We start from the raw sequence: 19,022 nt of genomic DNA on the forward strand, positions 1-19,022 counted from the left end.
AGTTTTACAAACATGATTACTTTTTAAAAATTTTGTTCTATTATCATAAAAAAAAATTAAATTTATCAGAAAATTACATTCTTAAATTAATATATGTAACTGTAATTAAATACTAGTGCTTTTGATTTTAATGTTAAATTTCATGCATGCTTTTGTTAAATATACAGGTACATTTTGAAGAAAATCAATTTGAATGCTCTAGGCAAGATGGGCATAAAAAACTCAAGCCCAATGCTGTGCCAACTCTTTTCAATGTGCCTAATCCTCCACAACTGTTGACCCCCACAGCGTCTAAAAGGCATTGGTTTACCAAAGCACCATTCAGTTACATCCAATTTTTGTAATGTATGTGTTTTTTATTTTTATGGTTTTCATAAAAAAATATGTTTTTATTACAAATGGACTAAATTGCTTTATAAAAGAATCAATATATTGAAATTAAGGCATTATGTGATAAAGCTGTAATTACAGTCCCTAAGATTAGATTAAAAAATTAAAATTTTGCTGTTGTTATATATATAATTAAGTATGTACTTTGTTATTATAATCATATATTGAAAATTAGGCATAAAACCTCAATTTGATGTAGTTTTTGGATAAAGTTTTTGTAGTTTTTCAAGGACAGTCATACATGGGTCTGGTTTCTTCAAATTTGCTCCTAAGAGAAAGAAACCTGTATCTGATTGCCGTCAAAGTCAAAAGAGTTTAAATCAAAATTTATATTAAACTAAAGTTGCTTTTTTGCTTAATTTTAAATTCCAGATAAATAGAGAGAAATATGTATGGAGAAATATGTATTCCAGATAAATAGAGAGAAATATGTATAAGTAAAAGAAATAATATTGAAATTAATAACTTTAATCTTGAGTAATACAATAATATAGTTATAATGCATTGATTTAAATGTATATCTTAATGTCTTAAATGTCTTGTCTGAATGTTGTTATTTTTTGTTTAAAAATTTACAAAACTTATTAGGATTATTTATATTATTTATTATTAAAATTACATTAAGTATATTTTATTTATCAGCATTTTCAGGTATCCTTACTTATATGTGTTTCATAATTTTTGCATCTTCAGGGTGGCTTGCTGCACAGTTTACCTTTATCAACTGAAGCAATTTCTGTTGCTGAACCATCTGTTGTAAGTCTTCATTTGAACAGTTATTAAATATTTAGTATTATAAACTTTTTCTAAAAAGTATTAACACTGTTTCTAAAATTTAAAAATATGTTAACGTAATATTTACTTATGTTTAAGAAGTATGAATGCTATGAACAGTCCAATGTATTTATGCTTTTTTATAAGTTGAAAGTTACTTTTAAAATGGTAATGATTATTTGTATTTATTTTTATCCAATCAGAGTTTATAATTTCTTTCACTTCCACATATTTCATATATTATAATTTCTTTTAGATTCATTTGCCACAACCTTCAGCTTCATATTTTGGAGAAATAAATTTTGCTGCTGAAGTATTTGATGTAAATTGCCATTTTCCACTTCTAAAAAATTTTAATAGTTTTTTAACATCTATTCGTAAACTGTACTATGTTTTTTTAAATGTTTCCATCTTCATAATCATGCACTTTGTTTCATTTCACCAGTGGTTGCAAATGTGTACATTACAGTACATATCAGGTGTGTTTGCAACAACATTTAGCATTACCATCTGATTAAATAACAGCTGCTAGTAAAGAATCTATGCTATGTTTTCATTTGAGCAGCTATTAAATGTCATATGTTTTACATATATTGATGAATTTTTATACGATTTCTGAAATATGAAATTGTTTGTCTTATGGTTCCTAAACAGCTGTACTATATCTGGCTGTTGTGCTATGGAATTATTTTTGAATTTTGAGTGTTAACAATTTATTAGCTATTTATGAATTATAAAATGTTATGTAAAATAATTATTTCTTAAAATGAATGTAGTTTATATTATCTGTATTTCTAAATTTCTTATATATATATTTCAGGTTTGTCTGCAAGAACAAGCTTCAACTTCATCTTGTGATAAAATGCCATCTATTTGTGAAGGATCTCATGTAAGTAGATAATTAGTGTATTATTAAATTGCTTGCTTATACAAAACGTTTCTATAAACTTTTTTTTGGGGGGGGGGAAAGGAATGTAATTAATTTCATCAGCATTTACAAATTCTTTGTGTACATTTCAGGTTTGTTTGCAAGAACAGCCTTTAGCCTCATTTTGCAATGAAATACCATCTATTTGTGAAGGCTCTGATTAAGTTGATAACTAATGTATAATTAAATTGCTTCCTTATATACATTTAAAATGTTCTAAAATTTAAAAAAAAAGTAATTTTTTGGTAAAAGGAATATAATTAATTTCATCAATAGTTGTAAAAAAACAACCTTTAGTCTCATCTTGCAACCAAATTGTAATTAATTTTAATTAATTTCATCAGCATTTGTGAAGGCTGTGATATAAGTTGATAATTTGTGTTATTAAATTGCTCATGATTATGGAGATAATTGATCCCTTGAAAAGCTGGAAATAAATTTTAAAAATCTATTTTTAAGTGAAATAAATTTTAAATATTAGAAAATTAAACAAAAATAATCTAGAAAATGCTGAAAACAATAGAGTCAAATTTAAAAACCCACCACAGTATAGGGAAAGAGACCTGGAAGTTTCATTTTTATTTTGTGGATTTATTATCTGTTTAAGTTTGGCATTTAATCCAAAGGGGCTTTGTCCCTGAAGGACTGTTGTTTTCGTTTTGTATTGAAACACTATAAACGGCTGCATCACTTTTCAAATTGTTGCCACCAAATATTATCATCCTGTACTATATTTAAAGAAATTATATAATGAAGAATCTGCATAAATGCATGTATGTTTTTCGCATTCTGATAAAACAACGGTACCTAGAGCCATCAAATTTTGAATGACTTAATTCTACTGTGAATATGGACATCTGGAAGCCCGAATTTGAAATTCGGAATTTGTTTTAATATAGATTTTATATGTTGTAAAACTTTAACGAATTTTTGATTAACAAACTTGAGGATTTCAAAGCGAGTAATGGCAATGTTTTACAGAAAAGACACTTTTATCTCCAGCGCATGAGACAATGAATTGGGAATTCTGAAGATATGCTCATTTTAAAATTATCTTGCAATATTGCTGTTGAACTGAATTTTATAGTTTAAGTGTGAAAAACTTGATATTTAATAAATAAAGGTAAAACACAAAATGTTTAAAAAAGCCCCTTTGGGTGTAATTTAAAATCTGAAACCTTTCAGATCTTTTTTGTTTGTTGTGTTCCCCCCCCCTTCTTTGATGATTATTCATATAGATTTTTTCTTTATTCCAGGATGTTCTTTTAAGGAATTTTATAAAACAGCAGACTGAATTGATCTAGCTTCTGCAATGCCAGAACAAAATATTACTGAAAGAACTTACAGCAACCAAAAAAAAAAAAAAAAAATGAAATTAATGTTTTAAAAAAATGGCATAGCACTGAAATTCAACTTCATGACCTTCAAGTACAGCATGAGGAATTGCTGAAAGGAGTGAAAACATTTCATTCAGATGAACAAATAGCAATATTGAAAATTCCTCGTACAAGCATTGCAAAATGGTCTAACGAGGGAATAATAAAAGGCCTCAAAGTTAGATTTGCCTTGGGCAAGCATGGTTATAATTACTTGCACAGAATAGGTTTTCCTGTGCCTTCATACAGCACTTTAAATAAAAGACTTCAAGGTCTTGAAATGAATTTTGGAGTCATCAGTGACATGATTGAACTTTTGAAAATTAAAGAAGAAAAAATGAATGCTAGTGATAAAGACTGTATTTTATCATTGGATGAAATGGAGATTTCTGGCAATCCTGATTTTGATATTTCAAAACGTAAATTTATTGGTAAATGTGCATTAGGAAATCAAAAGGGTGCAGGAAATCACTATTTAGTTATTTTACTAAGAGGTCTGAAGCTGAAATGGAAGCAAGTGGTTGCCCATGAGATAACTGGACAGGTAACAGGATGCCAGCTGAAACAACTTGTTGTCAATGTTATTGAAGCTGTCATTTCTGTTGGATTTAATGTTGTTGGTATTGTTAGCGATATGGCAGCAGTAAATAGAAGCCTGTGGAATTCTTTGGGAATATCTGTTTCTCGAAACCAAAGAAATAATTTCACTACTGAAATTAAGGGCAAAATTATTTATGTACTTGCAGATGTGCCACATCTTTTAAAAAATCTCTGGTCTGCAACTCTTAATCATAATATAAAACTGCCCAGTTATGTTTGCAATAAAGAAAATTTGGTTACTTTGCATGTATCTGCAGGATTTATAAAAGACATCTGGATTACTGAAACAAACCAAAATTGTGGTTTGAGAACTATGCATCATCTCAGCAAAGAAGACCTCTTCCCCTCACATTGTGATAAAATGAATGTTGCTTCTGCTGTGAGGTTTTTTTCAATTAAAACAGCTGTGGGATTGGAGAAGGCAGTAGCTTTAAAAGAGATAAGCGATAATGCTCTTACAACAGCATGGTGGATAAGATTTATATGTCAGTGTTTTCAAATGCTATCCTCTAGATGTAGAAAGAACTCAATTTCTGTGACAAATAAAAGCAAAAAAATTGAGTTACTTTTTGAATTTATTAATGTTACACAGCTTATAGAAATTGGTAAAGGGTGGAAACCATTACATACTGGTTTGATTCTTTCTACTTTATCAGCCATACAGTTAGCAGAGGCATGTTTTCTGAATGATTTTCAGTTTATTTTGACGAGCAGATTGACACAAGATGCTCTAGAAAATGTATTTTCTCAGATACGCAGAAAAAGCTGGTTTGAGGCCAAGTGCTTTGCAAGCTGTGAAAGCATTAAAACTTATCTGTTTATCTCAGTTTATATCTGACATTAAAAAGTCCAGTTATGCTACTGATTCAGATATTTACTTATTAAACTATGCAAAAGATGAATTTGAATTTCTGAAGGAAAAAGCTTTAGAGCCTGTTACCATACCAGAAGTTTCTGATGTATCTCTACAGAACCTCACCCTTAGTGAGGAAAATAACATCTGTTATATTGCAGGAGCTGCAATAAATTCTGTTTGAAAAATGCTTGTAATTCATGCTCACAGTTTCTCTTAGTTTGTGAGCAAAATACTCCTTCCATTGATGAAAATAAGCAGTACATAATTAATTTTGAAAATTTAGGTGGGCTTAAATGTCCTCCAGAAATTTTTAAATTGTGCCTTCTGTGTGAAAAAATAATTCGAAATTTTCGAGATGAAATAATACATGGAAATGTAACTATGGATGTGGAATTTGTTAATATGATTTGTAAGAAAGCAGGCAAGGTAAATATTCCCTCCTGTTGCAATATCAAAACAAAGATAATAAAATATTATTTGACTGCCCGTGGAATTGGTCTCAAGAAGCTTCTTCAAAATAAAAGGCAGCAGCGGCAAAGTTTTGCATCTCCTGCTTTTAAAAGGAAGAAAGTAAACTAGAATCTAATCAAGAGTTTAAGAAGTTTTTGCTGTTCAGTTCTGTCTGTAAAAAAGTAGAGTAGTTGTCACTGAAAAAATTGCTGCTTGTCTCTTCGAATAATAATTAGGCCCACCAACAGCTGAATGGTTAAAGTTACTGAATGCTGGGAGTTCCATCTTCTGTTCTATTTCCGAACAGGCTGGCTGCATGGTTGGTTTTTTTGTGGTTTTTCCCCATGTGTAATGTGAATACAAGCCAGTTCTCCTTAGAAAGTCCTCTACAATAGAAGATCTCATAGTCAGCTAAATCGGATTTACTTTTGTGTGACCTTAAATGAGGCATCAATTGTGAATCTGTTTTGGCATGTTATTAGGAATTTTGAATGAAACATTTATTGCTGTTGTGAAAGAATGATCAACTGATGTTTACCTTACTAATCAATGTCTTATAGTATTGTAATGGCTTGCAGGATTTTTCATAATGAGATGTTGCATATGTTTTACTCTTCTTTTTTACCAAATAAATAGAGTATGTTCCTAATCAGACATTTCTTCTTTTGTACCAGGGTTATGTGGTATGATGTGATAATTTGTATTTGTTTATAGAATACATAACAGTATTTTTTGACATTCTAATAGAACTAGTGTATTTTATTTATTTACTTATTGCTTTAAAACAGATTTTGAATCAAGGCTTACTTCCCACCCCCCTTTGAGTATGCACATAAAACATGTTTAAGCTATATTTATAATATCAATGAGATATATGTAAATGAAATAAGTCTCTTAGGTTAGCTCCTTTAATGGAAAAAGAACTTTAAAAATGATATACCTTGAAAACAAGAATACTATCTGAATAGTGTTGGCTAAGATTTATTCAGATGGTTTTTTGCATTTATTCAAACATTTCCGCATATAAATGAGAATTAATTCTATTATATTAGTTTTAAAAGTAAAACTAATATAATATCATTCTATATAAAGCAGTTTGATGTATAATGGAAAAAATTCAATTACTGCAGTATGTTTTAATAAAATTTGAATATAATAGACTGAATTGCGCTACATTAGACAAAAAAGCAAAACATTTTTATTTATTTATCTTTATTTTCACTATATGTGTTTGTCATATGTTTGTTACTAGAGAACTTATTTTATAGATTTGAAGCTAAATAATATTTTTATGTTTTTACTTATGCAAATTAATTAATAAAAAGAACTGTGATTTAAGTATTGTCTTTGCTGTGATATAGATTGAATCTTATTATGTTATGGAATTATCATTTAAATATTCAGATACGTGTAATATTAAGAGCATATGTATGTAAGTATAATTTTTCCAAGTATAATAAAAAGTAACCATCAACAACAAATAAACTTATAAGTAAATAGTATCTGTAAATTCTGTATGTAAAGGTATTATTTTTATTTTTATTTATTTGTGTGTGTATTATTTTAATATTGTTTTTAGCTAAATAAAGAACAAAAAAAAAAAAAAATTAATGGAATTTTTTACTCTATTAAATCTATGAATCCCACAGTCATCTGAGCATTGAAGTAATTTTTATAGCATTCTGCACTTCATTCTAAAAGCATTATAATTTAAAGGTGTATATCCTGAATCAGTATTTATAATCATAAAGTGTTTAGCAGCTTTTTCTGGAAACACACACAAAATAACATTTTTAACAAATTTGCTACAGTAATAGACGTTTGATTCCATGTGAGCAAAATTCAAATAACATATTAAAAATAAAAAACAAGAATTAAAGATTAAACCTTATCCTAAATTAATGGAGGTTGAGGGAAAGCTCTTGTCAAAAAATACATTTTGAGATGAATAACATTATGCGTGTATTTAAAAGAAAAAATTGAAAATTCAATAAAGGAATTCAAAAAGAAAGTATTTTTAACTAAAAATACAAATTTGAAATATGATATGTGAAAATGTTTTAGAAACTTTTAAAATAACTTGAATCATACGAGAAATTTGGTAATTTAAAAAAAAAAAAAAAAAAAAAAAAATACGAGAAAGAATCTGAACTGCAGACAAAAGAAGGGGGGAAAAGCCACACATTTTTATATGGATGCAGAAAAAAGCTGAAATTCGGATTCTCTAGAATGTTAAATTTTAGCGGACAGCGCTAAAGAGCCAAAGTTACCGCTCCACACCTAAATTGCAACCCTAAAGCTTAGATTCAAAATGGCTGACGAGTCAGCCTGTATCTCTAGTAGCTCTACCCTAGAGGCTTGGCTTCGTATGTAGGAGGTACTGGCTTAACGCAATTAGGCCAATTCAAATTATTTTCAGAAATGAATGTATCAAGTATCTTGAACAATTGATATTTTTACAAAACAAAAGGTCTTCAGTAATATTGTTACCATCTATAAACGGTACATAGCATATCAAATGAGCATCCTTATATCATATATCCAGACTCCTGTCATATTCATTATCAAATTTGTTGCATTATTTATTTTTTGTCAACACACAGAGCTGAGAACTCGTTTCACGTGGTTGCAAATGGTAAAAGTGCCAACATGGCTTTTTTGGCAAGTTAGGTTATTTATTCTTTTTGAAATAACACCAAAATTCCACTTTTTTTTTTTTCAACATTTATCAGATGTTATTTAAAAGTTTCGTATTCTTTTGATGATTTGGTCGAAGGTAATGCATAGGCAATAAAAAGGTTTTAAATTAATAACTCATTTGATATTTAATCTGCTTTTCATTTGAAAAAATACTGATTAACAGCTTCATTCAAACCTTTCAAGTGCTGAATAATTTCTTCAATAAATGTCTACCCTATTTCAACCCCTTCCTTTTCTGAAAAGCATTTTATTGTTGGGATGGAATCAAAGTCGTTGGAGTATAAAAACTGTCCAAAACTCTTTCTCGTGAGCTGTAAAGACATACACTTGTCTACCCTGAAGCTAACCCTTTAAAACTTAATGAGATATTCATTGATCTTTGTAAAAATTTCGCTTAAATAAGCAATATTAAGCAGCTTATTTCTGTCAAATAATCGACCTTTCAATTCCAAAATGTAGTCTTGAGAAAAAAAAAAAAAAAAAGTATTCACCTCGCCTTTTAGCTCAAAAATAGGGGTATCTTTCTTGAAGATAACCATCTGACTTCAGTATCTTAAGAGACATATGCCCATTTTCCATGTCTTGAATAAATGATTATTTATTACCTGAGATTTTTGTCTAGTTAGTGACTGATGACCTCATCAAAAGCATTTCTTATAACTAAGGGATATTTTTTTTGCAGCAAGTGTATGCTTATGCATCATGCAGTGGTTATTCAAACAGTTTCTGCTGATCTTTTTAATAAGCTGTGTAGCCTCACTCATTATCTTTGATCAACTGTATAAACATCAGGCAGTTGTCCCATGGTATTTGTGTACGTAATCATTGAAAAATAAATGTTTATCTGTTATCCTAATAAAATTTCCTTATAATCCATATTATGATCTCCTAGATGTTGTATTTTTAAATTCTAAATCCATATGGATGAGTAAGTGTGATGCAATGTTAATAAAGTTTCTCAATGAGAAAATGAAAAGATAAATAATGTATATTAGCAATAATTGAAATAGGGGGAAAAATTAGGTTTCAAAATTTAACAGATATCCAAAATGATTTATTTAGGTTTTTTGCACTCTCCCTGAGCTCAGTCTACCAGTCTGCTCTTGCACTCACTCCAGCTACCCACTTTTCTTGCCTTTTTCTCTTTATAACTAAGCATCGTTTTATTTGCACTTAAACCACATACAGTTCAACAACAAATCACAAAATTTTTAAAAGCTGCATAGCAGCATATGTTTATGTTTAGAATTCCTAATGTAGTATTAAGTGTTGGTATATATTTACATATTTTTTTTCAATCTTACCTCAGTTCACATATATATCTAATTTTCTTAGTAAGATCGCTAACAAAAAATATGTTTTTGTCTTTTTATTATCAGTTTTTATTTATTACATATCATGTTCCTCAAACGTATTCCATATAAAATTCGAGAAAAACCACGAAATATTTAAAAACAGCATATATTTAGAATTCCTAATTGAGTTTTAGAGGTTGCCATACTTATTATTATATTCACTAAACTAGCCACGTGTGCAGCTAGTCGCCTAAAATAGTTATCATAAAAACGAAAAAGTATATAATGATTTTACAGTCCAGCTAGTGTAATTTCATAAAAATATTACCTATTTCTAATTAGACATCTCATGATTTTAATACGTTTATTTAAATCAATCACATTAAAAATCAGAAAAAAATATTCTTAACTGTGTTTATAACTTTTAAATCATTCAGTTTATTTATGGCACGTGGCATGATAGATAAAATATTTCATTTCTGGGCCGCAGCACAGTGGCGTAGCGAGGGGGGGCAAGGGGGTGCATGTTGCCCCGGGCGCCGCTCGTAGAGGGGCGCCAAATGGTCTCCAAACAAGATTTTCCGGAAAATTTCAGTTTTTATTTTGATCAATTTCTGGAAAATATATTTAAAATTAATAACTATTGTAATATAATTAATTCTTTATTTTCTTGATTTGTCTGATAAAATGTGCAATAAAATGTTTGCAGTATATGAACCAAAACGTTCTTTCGGACCACTTTATTTCTCCAAAGTAGAGATATATTTTAATTTTTTTAAACGAAATGCACATATATCTCCCGCTTTTTATTTTAAAACGATAACACGACCTTGTCCCGAATTTTTCAAACATATCCAGCTTCCGAAATCCGATTCCACAATCTGGAAATGATATTTTGGAAAAATTGTAACTCTTCCGCTACAATGGATTGCGTTTGACTCTCCTGTAAACGACTGATGGCCTTTCTGGCTACCGATTCAACTAAGTCATCTTGCTGACACATCGTATATTCACTGAATTATATTATTAAAAACTGAATTATATTATTAAAAACAATTGACATTCAACGCATGTCAATTGTTTTTAATCTTCTATTACAAAAGGAATACTGCAGGTCGCTTCTTACTCCTTATCTAAAACGCATAGTTTTCGACATCAAATACTAAATTTGCATATTCCCAATTTTGTAAACGTTATAATTTTCCTTTATAATCTCTTCTATTTCCTTTTGTTCAAAAAGGTTGTCGATTATATGGTTATTTATTACCGAACCCACAATGTCCCCTAATTGTTTTGAGCAGTGAATGTGACTGCATGACGTTAATCTGCAGTAGGAAAGAAACGGAACCTAAAACTCCACTACAGATCTTTAGAGAAAATGTTTTTCCAAACCTAAGAGTCGCACTTCAAATACTACTTACTATTTCATTATCAAATGCTAACTATGAACGTTCGTTCAGCAAATTAAAATAAATTTTCACATATTTACAATCAACTAAGGGACAAGATCCCCTAAGTCATTTAGCATTTTTAAGTGTGGAAAGAGAAAAATTTGAAAGGATCGACTTTAATGAAGTAAATGATAAATTTACTTCATCCAAGGTAAGAAAAATGTATACATAGTAATTAATTGTATTCATGCATTATACTATTGATAATAAATATAAGTGCTCCACCAAGTCGAGGTGCACGTGATTGAAGCGAGATGAAGGCAAATTAAAATTTTTAAGTTGGCTGGTGGTGTGTTTTACAATTTTAGATCTTTGGCACTCCTAGTACGAACGTGTCCAGTTGGCTATGGCCTTTTGCATGCTATGCCATACGAAACGTTGCTGTATCAGTTTCCTCGAAGCCTTGATGCCAGGATGTGATAGACAATGTAACTGACTAAAAATGGCATGGCAAAACCCGGAGGGAACATAAGGTCGAAATCTTGAATCCTGAACATCACAATAAAGGGATTTTCCAGGTGACAGCTGCATAGGCTGCAAGTTGAGATTGGTGGAAGATTTGCTTTTCAAGAGGGTTTGTAGTTCTGAATCCCGGTGTAGTTCATCCGCAACGGCAGCAAAGTTTATTGGCGAAGGAACGGCTAGTTCTTCAATACGAGACAAGGTGTCTGCAACAATGTTCTACGAACCCTCAATATAACGGATATCTGTTAAAAATTGCCTTATGAAGTCTAGGTGTCTCATTTGAAGAGGAGAAGCTTTATCCGAACGTTGTTGAAAAACATAGGTTAAGGGTTTGTGATCTGTGAAGATCATGAAAACGCGTTCCTCTAGCATATGTCGAAAATATTTGACAGCTTCATAAATTCCTAATAATTCGCGATCGTAAGTACTGTATCTGGTTTGTGCTAGTGTAAGTTTTTTAGAAAAATATGAAAGTGGTCTCCATAATTCTTGATCTTTCTGTTGTAAAACTGCTCCTATACCTGTTGTTGATGCGTCAACGTGTTGAAAAATTAGGTTATTTTTTGAAAGCAGAAGAGATGAAAAATATGAAACGTCTTCGCCAGGAATCGAGCCGCAGACCTCTGGAGTACCTGCCCAGCGTGCAGAACCACTACACCACGAAGGCACGCTAGGAAAGCGGGAGAAATACCTTATAAACGTAGAGTGATAATGGTTTAGGTGCGGAAGGATACTGCAAATTCGTTGCCGAAATTAAATCATTTTTGCATTTTTGGAAAGCTTCGCGAGATTCTGTGGTCCAGGTTATAACAGGTTTATCGTTTTTCTTACTTCCAACCAAAAAAAGAATTTAGAGGTGCTAATTTAGAGGTGGTTCGGGCATACCACGGATAGCGGTGACTCTATTTGTAAGGGGTCGAACTCCATCAGTGGAAATTTCATGATCAAGAAAGGATACTCTTGGTTGGCCAAAAACGCATTTGGGAGGATTAAGACTGACACCGTACCTGTGAAAACGTTCAAAAACTGTTCTCAAATGTGATAGGTGCTCTTGCTCTGAAGAGGAGGCGATTAAGACGTCATCAAAATAAGGTACACAAAAGTCGAGGCCGTTTAACACCTGATTCATGAAGCGTTGGAACGTTTGAGCAGCATTGCATAAGCCGAAAGTCATGACCGAAAGCTCAAATAGTCCAAAAGGCATAATAACCGCAGTTTTTGAAATATCAGCTGGGTTAACGGGCACTTGGCGATACGCCCGCTCAAGATCAAGGGTTGTAAAAATAGCTTTTACATCTAAAACTTGCATACAGTCTTGAATGTGCGAGACTGGCTAACGATCAGGAATTGTAGCTGCATTTAACCGGCGATAATCGCCACTTACCATTGCGTTTCCGAACTAGATGGAGCGGATTGGCCCATGAACTTTTTAAAGGACGGCAAATTCCCTGTTCCATCATGAATTGAAATTCCTCTTTGGCAGCTTTAAGTATGTCCGGAGGTAAGCGTCTTGGTTTAGCGGCAATTGGAGGTCCGGCAGTTTCAATATAATGTAGTCATCGTGCTTGGGTTCGGAAATACCCATAACTGAGGGGCGTGATTGTAGGGAATTCTCTGAGAAGTTGATGCCATGGGGAGTTACTCGAAATCAGTTTAATGCTCAAATCTTGAATATTGAGAATTACTCCCGGATAAGTTAAGTTGGTTGTGGAATCTATCAAACGGCGATTCTTAAGATCGATAAGCAAAGAAAATTTTTGTAAAAATTCAGCGCCAATAACAGGACTTGAAACCAACGAGATAATATACTGGTAGAGAGCTTATTGCAACCTTCAACCGGTTCCAACATTAGTGTCACGTGACTGCTGCGCGAATTCCGAAAGTCCGGAAATACTTTACATTGCTTTCTATGGGACGAAAGACTGCTGCTCTGCTTGGTCACATAAAATTTAAGTAAAAATGGTTATTCGCTGCAGCGCCTATGGATGTAAAGAAAGTTTTGTGAAAGGAGGACCTGTAACCTTTCATAGGTAAGTTAAAACTGCATGATTTATTATTTTATTTTCAGTATTTCTGTCGTTTTACTATCTCTGTTGAATTGGTTGGAAATTTTCAGCCATATTGTACAAGAAAATTGCCGCTGTATATGACATTTTCAGCATGTATTATTAGCATCAAAATGTATTAAATACTGTGACACTATTTACTGGATTCATCCTTTACAAATAATTGAATTTTATATGTTTTTTCCGTGTATTCCGTTGAAATAGAAAGCTGCGCCAATTGGCGTTAACTTTTTTTCGCCAAGTCGTACGCGTTTTGATTTCATAAACAATTACTGCTTGCGATAAAAAAAGAAAAATGCTGTTATTAGCATTAAATTATTGAGAAAAGATTGAGCGATATGTTAAAAAAAAAAAAAAAAAAAAAAAAAAAAGCTGAAGATCTTGATTCATGCAACATTGAACATAAACAGTTAAACAGCATTATTTTAAAAATCAGATTACTTTTATAGAGCTCAATGCTGTATCATTATTTTCTATAAAATCAATTAAAATAAAAATAATCTGGATTATAATTCTGTCTCATCTATGATGCTGTTAGAAATTTAATGTAATTGAAAAAATGTGATGTAAAAAACTTAACCATATTTTAAATAGTATTTAAAAAAAAAAGGAGAGTGAGAGAATTTTTAACTGTAATATCGTTTTGATCCTAATAATAAATATTGAGTTGAAGTTTGTTACCGTTTGATACATATTCAATATAAAATATTTGTTATAGTTAATAAGATGTATTCATCCCCCCATGACATACACATGAGTGTGGAAATCAGTAATTAAGATTGCATTATTTTGTTCCAGTAATATAATCTCAAGAAAAGAGAGTGCATTATTATGTTTCAGTAATATAATCTCAAGAAAAGAGAGGTGGTGCTCATTTTAGAAGTTGAACCTGCATGCAGTGAAATATAATTTTGTTAATAGATTTTTATTAAGAAAGAATTGTTGATGACAAAATCAAACTAACTTTTTTCAACATTGCCTTGAGTACAAATTTTTCCCATCATTAACAATCTAATTTGAAAGTGACTCATTTTCTTTTAAATTTCACTTGACCCTCTTTTCTCTAGAAGGCACCTTTTGACCTGTAATTTGATGTATTACAAATTGTGTTTTTGAATGTACGTACTATTGTAAAATAATTTTAAGAGAACTTTAAGGTGGTCCAAAAGGACCCTTTGATTTCCATTCCAATACAGAATCACGAAATAAGAATTCTCATGTAATAAAAGGCTAAAGGGGAAAATGCCATCCCCATATACAGACAATTATATTATTGTTTTGACTCTAATTGTAGGTATATTTACATTTCTTTCCAATGAAAAATTACTACACTTTTAAAATTTCATGATATTTTTCAGCATGTACTTAAAGAATTCTTAAATGATTCCGAAAAATTACCATTCTTCTGCAGTATACCTGTATGACCTGGAATACATATATGTGTGTAATTTAATACTTCATTTGCTACTTTAGTACAATTTTTTTTTTTTTTTTTTCATTTATAGTTTCCCTAAAGATCCAGAAAGGCAAAAACAATGGGAAGTACAACTGCGGCGGGAAAACTTTAGAGTAACCAAGTATTCAAAGTTATGTTCGAAACATTTTACATCAGACTGCTTCGATAGAACAAAGTTTGGAGGCACCTGGTTAAAGGCCACAGCAATTCCAATGTTATTTAATTTCCCTTCTCACTTACAAAAAAATGTTTACAAGCGAAAGTCGTCAAAAAAGCCACTTCAGTCTATGCACTATTCAGAAAGTAAGTGATGCTCTATTTTCAATTTCAGTATCATGTACTTAACATACTTATTTATGTATGTGAGAGAGAGTCGAGGAAGAAATTGTACTTTGATTAAGTCTAACATAACATGCTGTGATGTAGTAATTTTTTTCTTTGAATTCTATTAATTGTATTGGTTTCAATATATTACATAGCATTTTTAGAGAGAAAAGCAGTTTTGTAAGTAGGTGAATTTTGTTGCATTCTAGACTTATATTCAGTTTAGAATTTCCAGAATGCTTGTAATTTACTTTTAGCCTACTTTTTTATTTATGCTTATGTTTCAGTTTCATTTGTAAATTAAATTTAATGAACTGAGCTTGAAAATTTTATGCAATTGCTAATTAAAGCAACTAAAACACTTGAACTATTACACAATAAAGTAATCTGAGATTATGGGAACTTTTAAAACTAATTTAGTTTATATCTACAACATCTTGCCTGAACTCTAATATTTTGCAAGGTATTGAAAGCTTGTGAAGAAAAACCCATTATTTATTTTTTACTAATTTAAGATGGCAAATTACCCTCAAAATCTCCTTGCTTGCTATAAATATTCATGTTTCATAACTTTTAATTCTGTTTCCTCTCAGAAAGACATTACACAAATAAAATAATCCTTTTCCTCCACACCAAATCAAATTATTAGCCATAAAATTACTGAAATGCGTTATTAAGCTCCATATGAGTATGATTTATAAATAATAATAACTATTATTAATATAACACTTATATTTAATATTTCGTCTTGAAATCTGTTGTAGGTTCAGCAAGTACATCTGTAACTCCTGAAAGAAGGAAACAGCTGCATTACTTGGGAGATTTTAATGATGAGGATGTTACATCTCCAAGTAAAGCAAAAAAAGTTCTTGAAATAGCTCAGCAGCAAAATATCAGCATGAAAAGAAAAATTAAATTGTTAGATAAACAGAACAAAAGACTGAAGAAGCATGTGGCCTCTTTAGACGAGCTGCTGACTGAGTTAAAAACTCAGAATTTAATATCTGATTCAGCGTCAACAATTTTAGGGGTAAGCTTAACAAATTTTTACAATATCCAGTTTTGTATCTCTCTTACAATTATTTTATCCATCATTTCCCAGAGAAATTGTGCTTTTAACTATAGTTTTGGTTTTTAACTATAACTTAATTTAGGGGTAATTCATAAATGATGTTGCACATTTTCATAAAATTTTTTATCCTCCTTCCCTTGCCAAATGTCAGGCTATTACATAAACATATACTTTCCCTTGTGATTTAAAGCTGGGAAATGCTGATCTAAATCATTTAGTAAGAATCAGTAGAATTTTTATTAATCCCAGGAAAGTTGTTTTAGCCCCAATAGAAAGAAATACCCTCAATTTTTGTAATTTCAAAATTTAATCAGCTGATTTTAAATGCTGTTTTTTAACCAAAATGTGTGTGATGTCACACTTTTTATTACTCTTCTTCCCCCTTGTGACAATTGCACAAACCCCCTTCCCCATCAGAGCGTGACATCATTTTTGGATGGCCCCTTATCATGCACCCTAAGATATAATGAATACTTGCTGAGAATTTTCAAAATGTAATAATCAGAAATATATGTCTAATCAAGTAATTCTTTGATTAAGGAAATGACATGCAGGATGCAATGTCACAGGTTGTATTTCCATTAGTGTCATGAAAATATTGCATCTGTAGGTTTTTTTAAATATTTTTGAGGTGACCATTACATAAAAATGTTATAAGTTATTGCTAAAACTCATCTATGTTTTATTATATTATATTTAAAATTTTTATGTTTAATATTATATTAAAATCTTAATTTTTTTGCTCCCTTCCTCTAGTTGTCTGGAGCTGCAGGGGACTTCATAGAAAGACTTGAATGTAGTAATTCAAGAGCTGAATATTCAGAAGACCTCCGAACATTTGCCATGACTTTAAATTTTTATTCGGCAAAAGCATATAATTATGTCAGACAAATGTTCAACGACAGTCTTCCCCATCCTTCTACTTTAAGAAGGTGGTATGGTAAAGTTAGTGGTTCTCCTGGATTTACGAAGGAAGCCCTAAAATCATTGAAACTTAAAGCAGAAGAAGCTTTAAAGATAAACAAAACCATTTATGGAGCTCTTATTGTCAATGAAATGGCAATACGACAACATATTGAATGGGATAGAACTCGTTTTACTGGATATGTTGACTTAGGTACTGACATAGATGATGATGAGCTGCCTCATGCAAAAGAGGCTTTATGGTGAATGCCATTAATGGAAGCTGGAAGGTTCCAGTTTCGTATTTTTTGATAAATGGGTTAAATGCTCTAGAAAGAGCCAATCTTATTAATGAGGCCCTTCATTATCTTCAAGAGAATGGCATTAGAATTATAAGTTTGACATTTGATGGTTGCAGTAGCAATATTGCAACTGCAAATGCATTAGGTGCAAATTTACAAAGCAATAATTTAATCAATTATTTTCCACACCCTGCCACCGGAGACAATGTGTATGTCATAATGGATCCTTGCCATATGTTGAAGCTTGTTAGAAATTGCTTGGCATCAAAAGGATCCATTGTTGATGGTGACAGTGGCTTCATTTTGTGGGAGCATATAATCAATTTAGAAAAATTTCAAAAGGAGCAAGGCCTTCAAGCTGCAACAAAGTTATGGGCACGGCACATAGAATGGTATCGTGCAAAAATGAAGGTTAAACTTGCAGCCCAGGTTCTCAGTAATAGTGTTGCTGATGCTCTTTTATATTTAGAAAACGATTTAAAACACCCCACATTCATTGGCTGTGCTCCAACCATAAAATTTTTAAAAATATTCAATAGCCTTTTTGACATCTTAAACAGCAAAAACCTATTAAGTAAAGATTTTAAATCTCCAATTAAGCCCCAAAATAAAGATACTATATTAAATTTCTTAAATACATCACAAGAATACATAAAAAACTTAAGAACAAGTAAAATTGGAGAATACATATTGCATAGCAACAGGAAAACAGGATTTTTAGTTTGCATCAATACTACTAAATCGTTATATATCGAGCTGTGTGAAATTTCACCTCACCCATTAAACTTTTTCCTGACATACAAATTATCACAGGACCACTTTGAGTTATTTTTCAGTGCCATACGCACAAAAGGTGGTCACAACAACAACCCTACTGCAAAACAATTTAAAGCAGCATATGTTCGCTTACTGATGCACCATCACATAATGACATCAGGTAGTGCAAATTGCATCGTTTTAGACGATACAAATATTTTAAATGTGAGCAGTTCCACTAATATGTACTTGAAGTCAATCAATTTCAACTCCACAGATACCTTTAAAGGTGATTTTAATTTTTCTGAGAATTGTGTTACTGTAGATCATTCTTTTGCATTAACAAGCTGTAAACAATTCTCAGACTTTGTTAGTGATGTTGCTGCATACATTGCTGGTAGTGTTGTTAAAAAATTGAAAAATGCATTAAAATGTGATACTTTTATATATTCTCTGTCTGATGTTGGTTTAACAGTTGATTATACACAAAGTAAATTATTAGGTAGAAAAAATAGGGGAGGATTAATAGTTCCATCTGGTAGTGTTGTGAAGATATGTAGAGCAGCTGAGAAATCTTTTCGAACCACCCAAGCTTCTGGAAAACTTAAACAAAAAAACATTATGGCTTCATTAATTTCAGATAATGTTAAATGTATAATAGAAAACTCTCCAAATATATTTTTAGGCATGCATGAACATATTTTAAATCATGAGCCTTTAGATAACCATAGAAGTTCTTTGATAAAAGCCATTCTGTTTGAATACCTGAAAATACGACTGTACTATGCAGGTAAAGTTGAAACAGAAAAACTTCAGAACAAAAACGTACGTAGCGTTAACACAAAAATTACACTTTTT

The 19,022-nt window shown here is 31.1% G+C and overlaps 1 protein-coding gene across 1 annotated transcript; it reads left to right on the forward strand.

The window, feature by feature from the left end:
* Positions 1-13,098: 13,098 nt before the first annotated feature.
* On the forward strand, positions 13,099-15,206 carry LOC146997665 (THAP domain-containing protein 1-like). Its single transcript, XM_085814267.1, has 2 exons — positions 13,099-13,315; positions 14,857-15,206. The coding sequence occupies exons 1-2, from the start codon at positions 13,245-13,247 to the stop codon at positions 15,116-15,118; spliced, it is 333 nt and encodes a 110-aa protein (XP_085670393.1). The 5' UTR covers positions 13,099-13,244; the 3' UTR covers positions 15,119-15,206.
* The last annotated feature ends 3,816 nt before the right edge of the window (positions 15,207-19,022 follow it).

Source organism: Stegodyphus dumicola, chromosome 4 (genome assembly GCF_044657685.1).
Source record: "Stegodyphus dumicola isolate Sdum_Otavi_A_Nest chromosome 4, ASM4465768v1".
Taxonomy (NCBI): domain Eukaryota; kingdom Metazoa; phylum Arthropoda; class Arachnida; order Araneae; family Eresidae; genus Stegodyphus; species Stegodyphus dumicola.

Bases quoted from the DNA above. Each gene is read 5' to 3' on its own strand.
- LOC146997665 (XM_085814267.1), top strand. From the start codon at position 13,245: ATGGTTATTCGCTGCAGCGCCTATGGATGTAAAGAAAGTTTTGTGAAA. The intron at 13,316-14,856 runs GTAAGTTAAAAC...TTTCATTTATAG, and splicing joins GGACCTGTAACCTTTCATAG to TTTCCCTAAAGATCCAGAAA.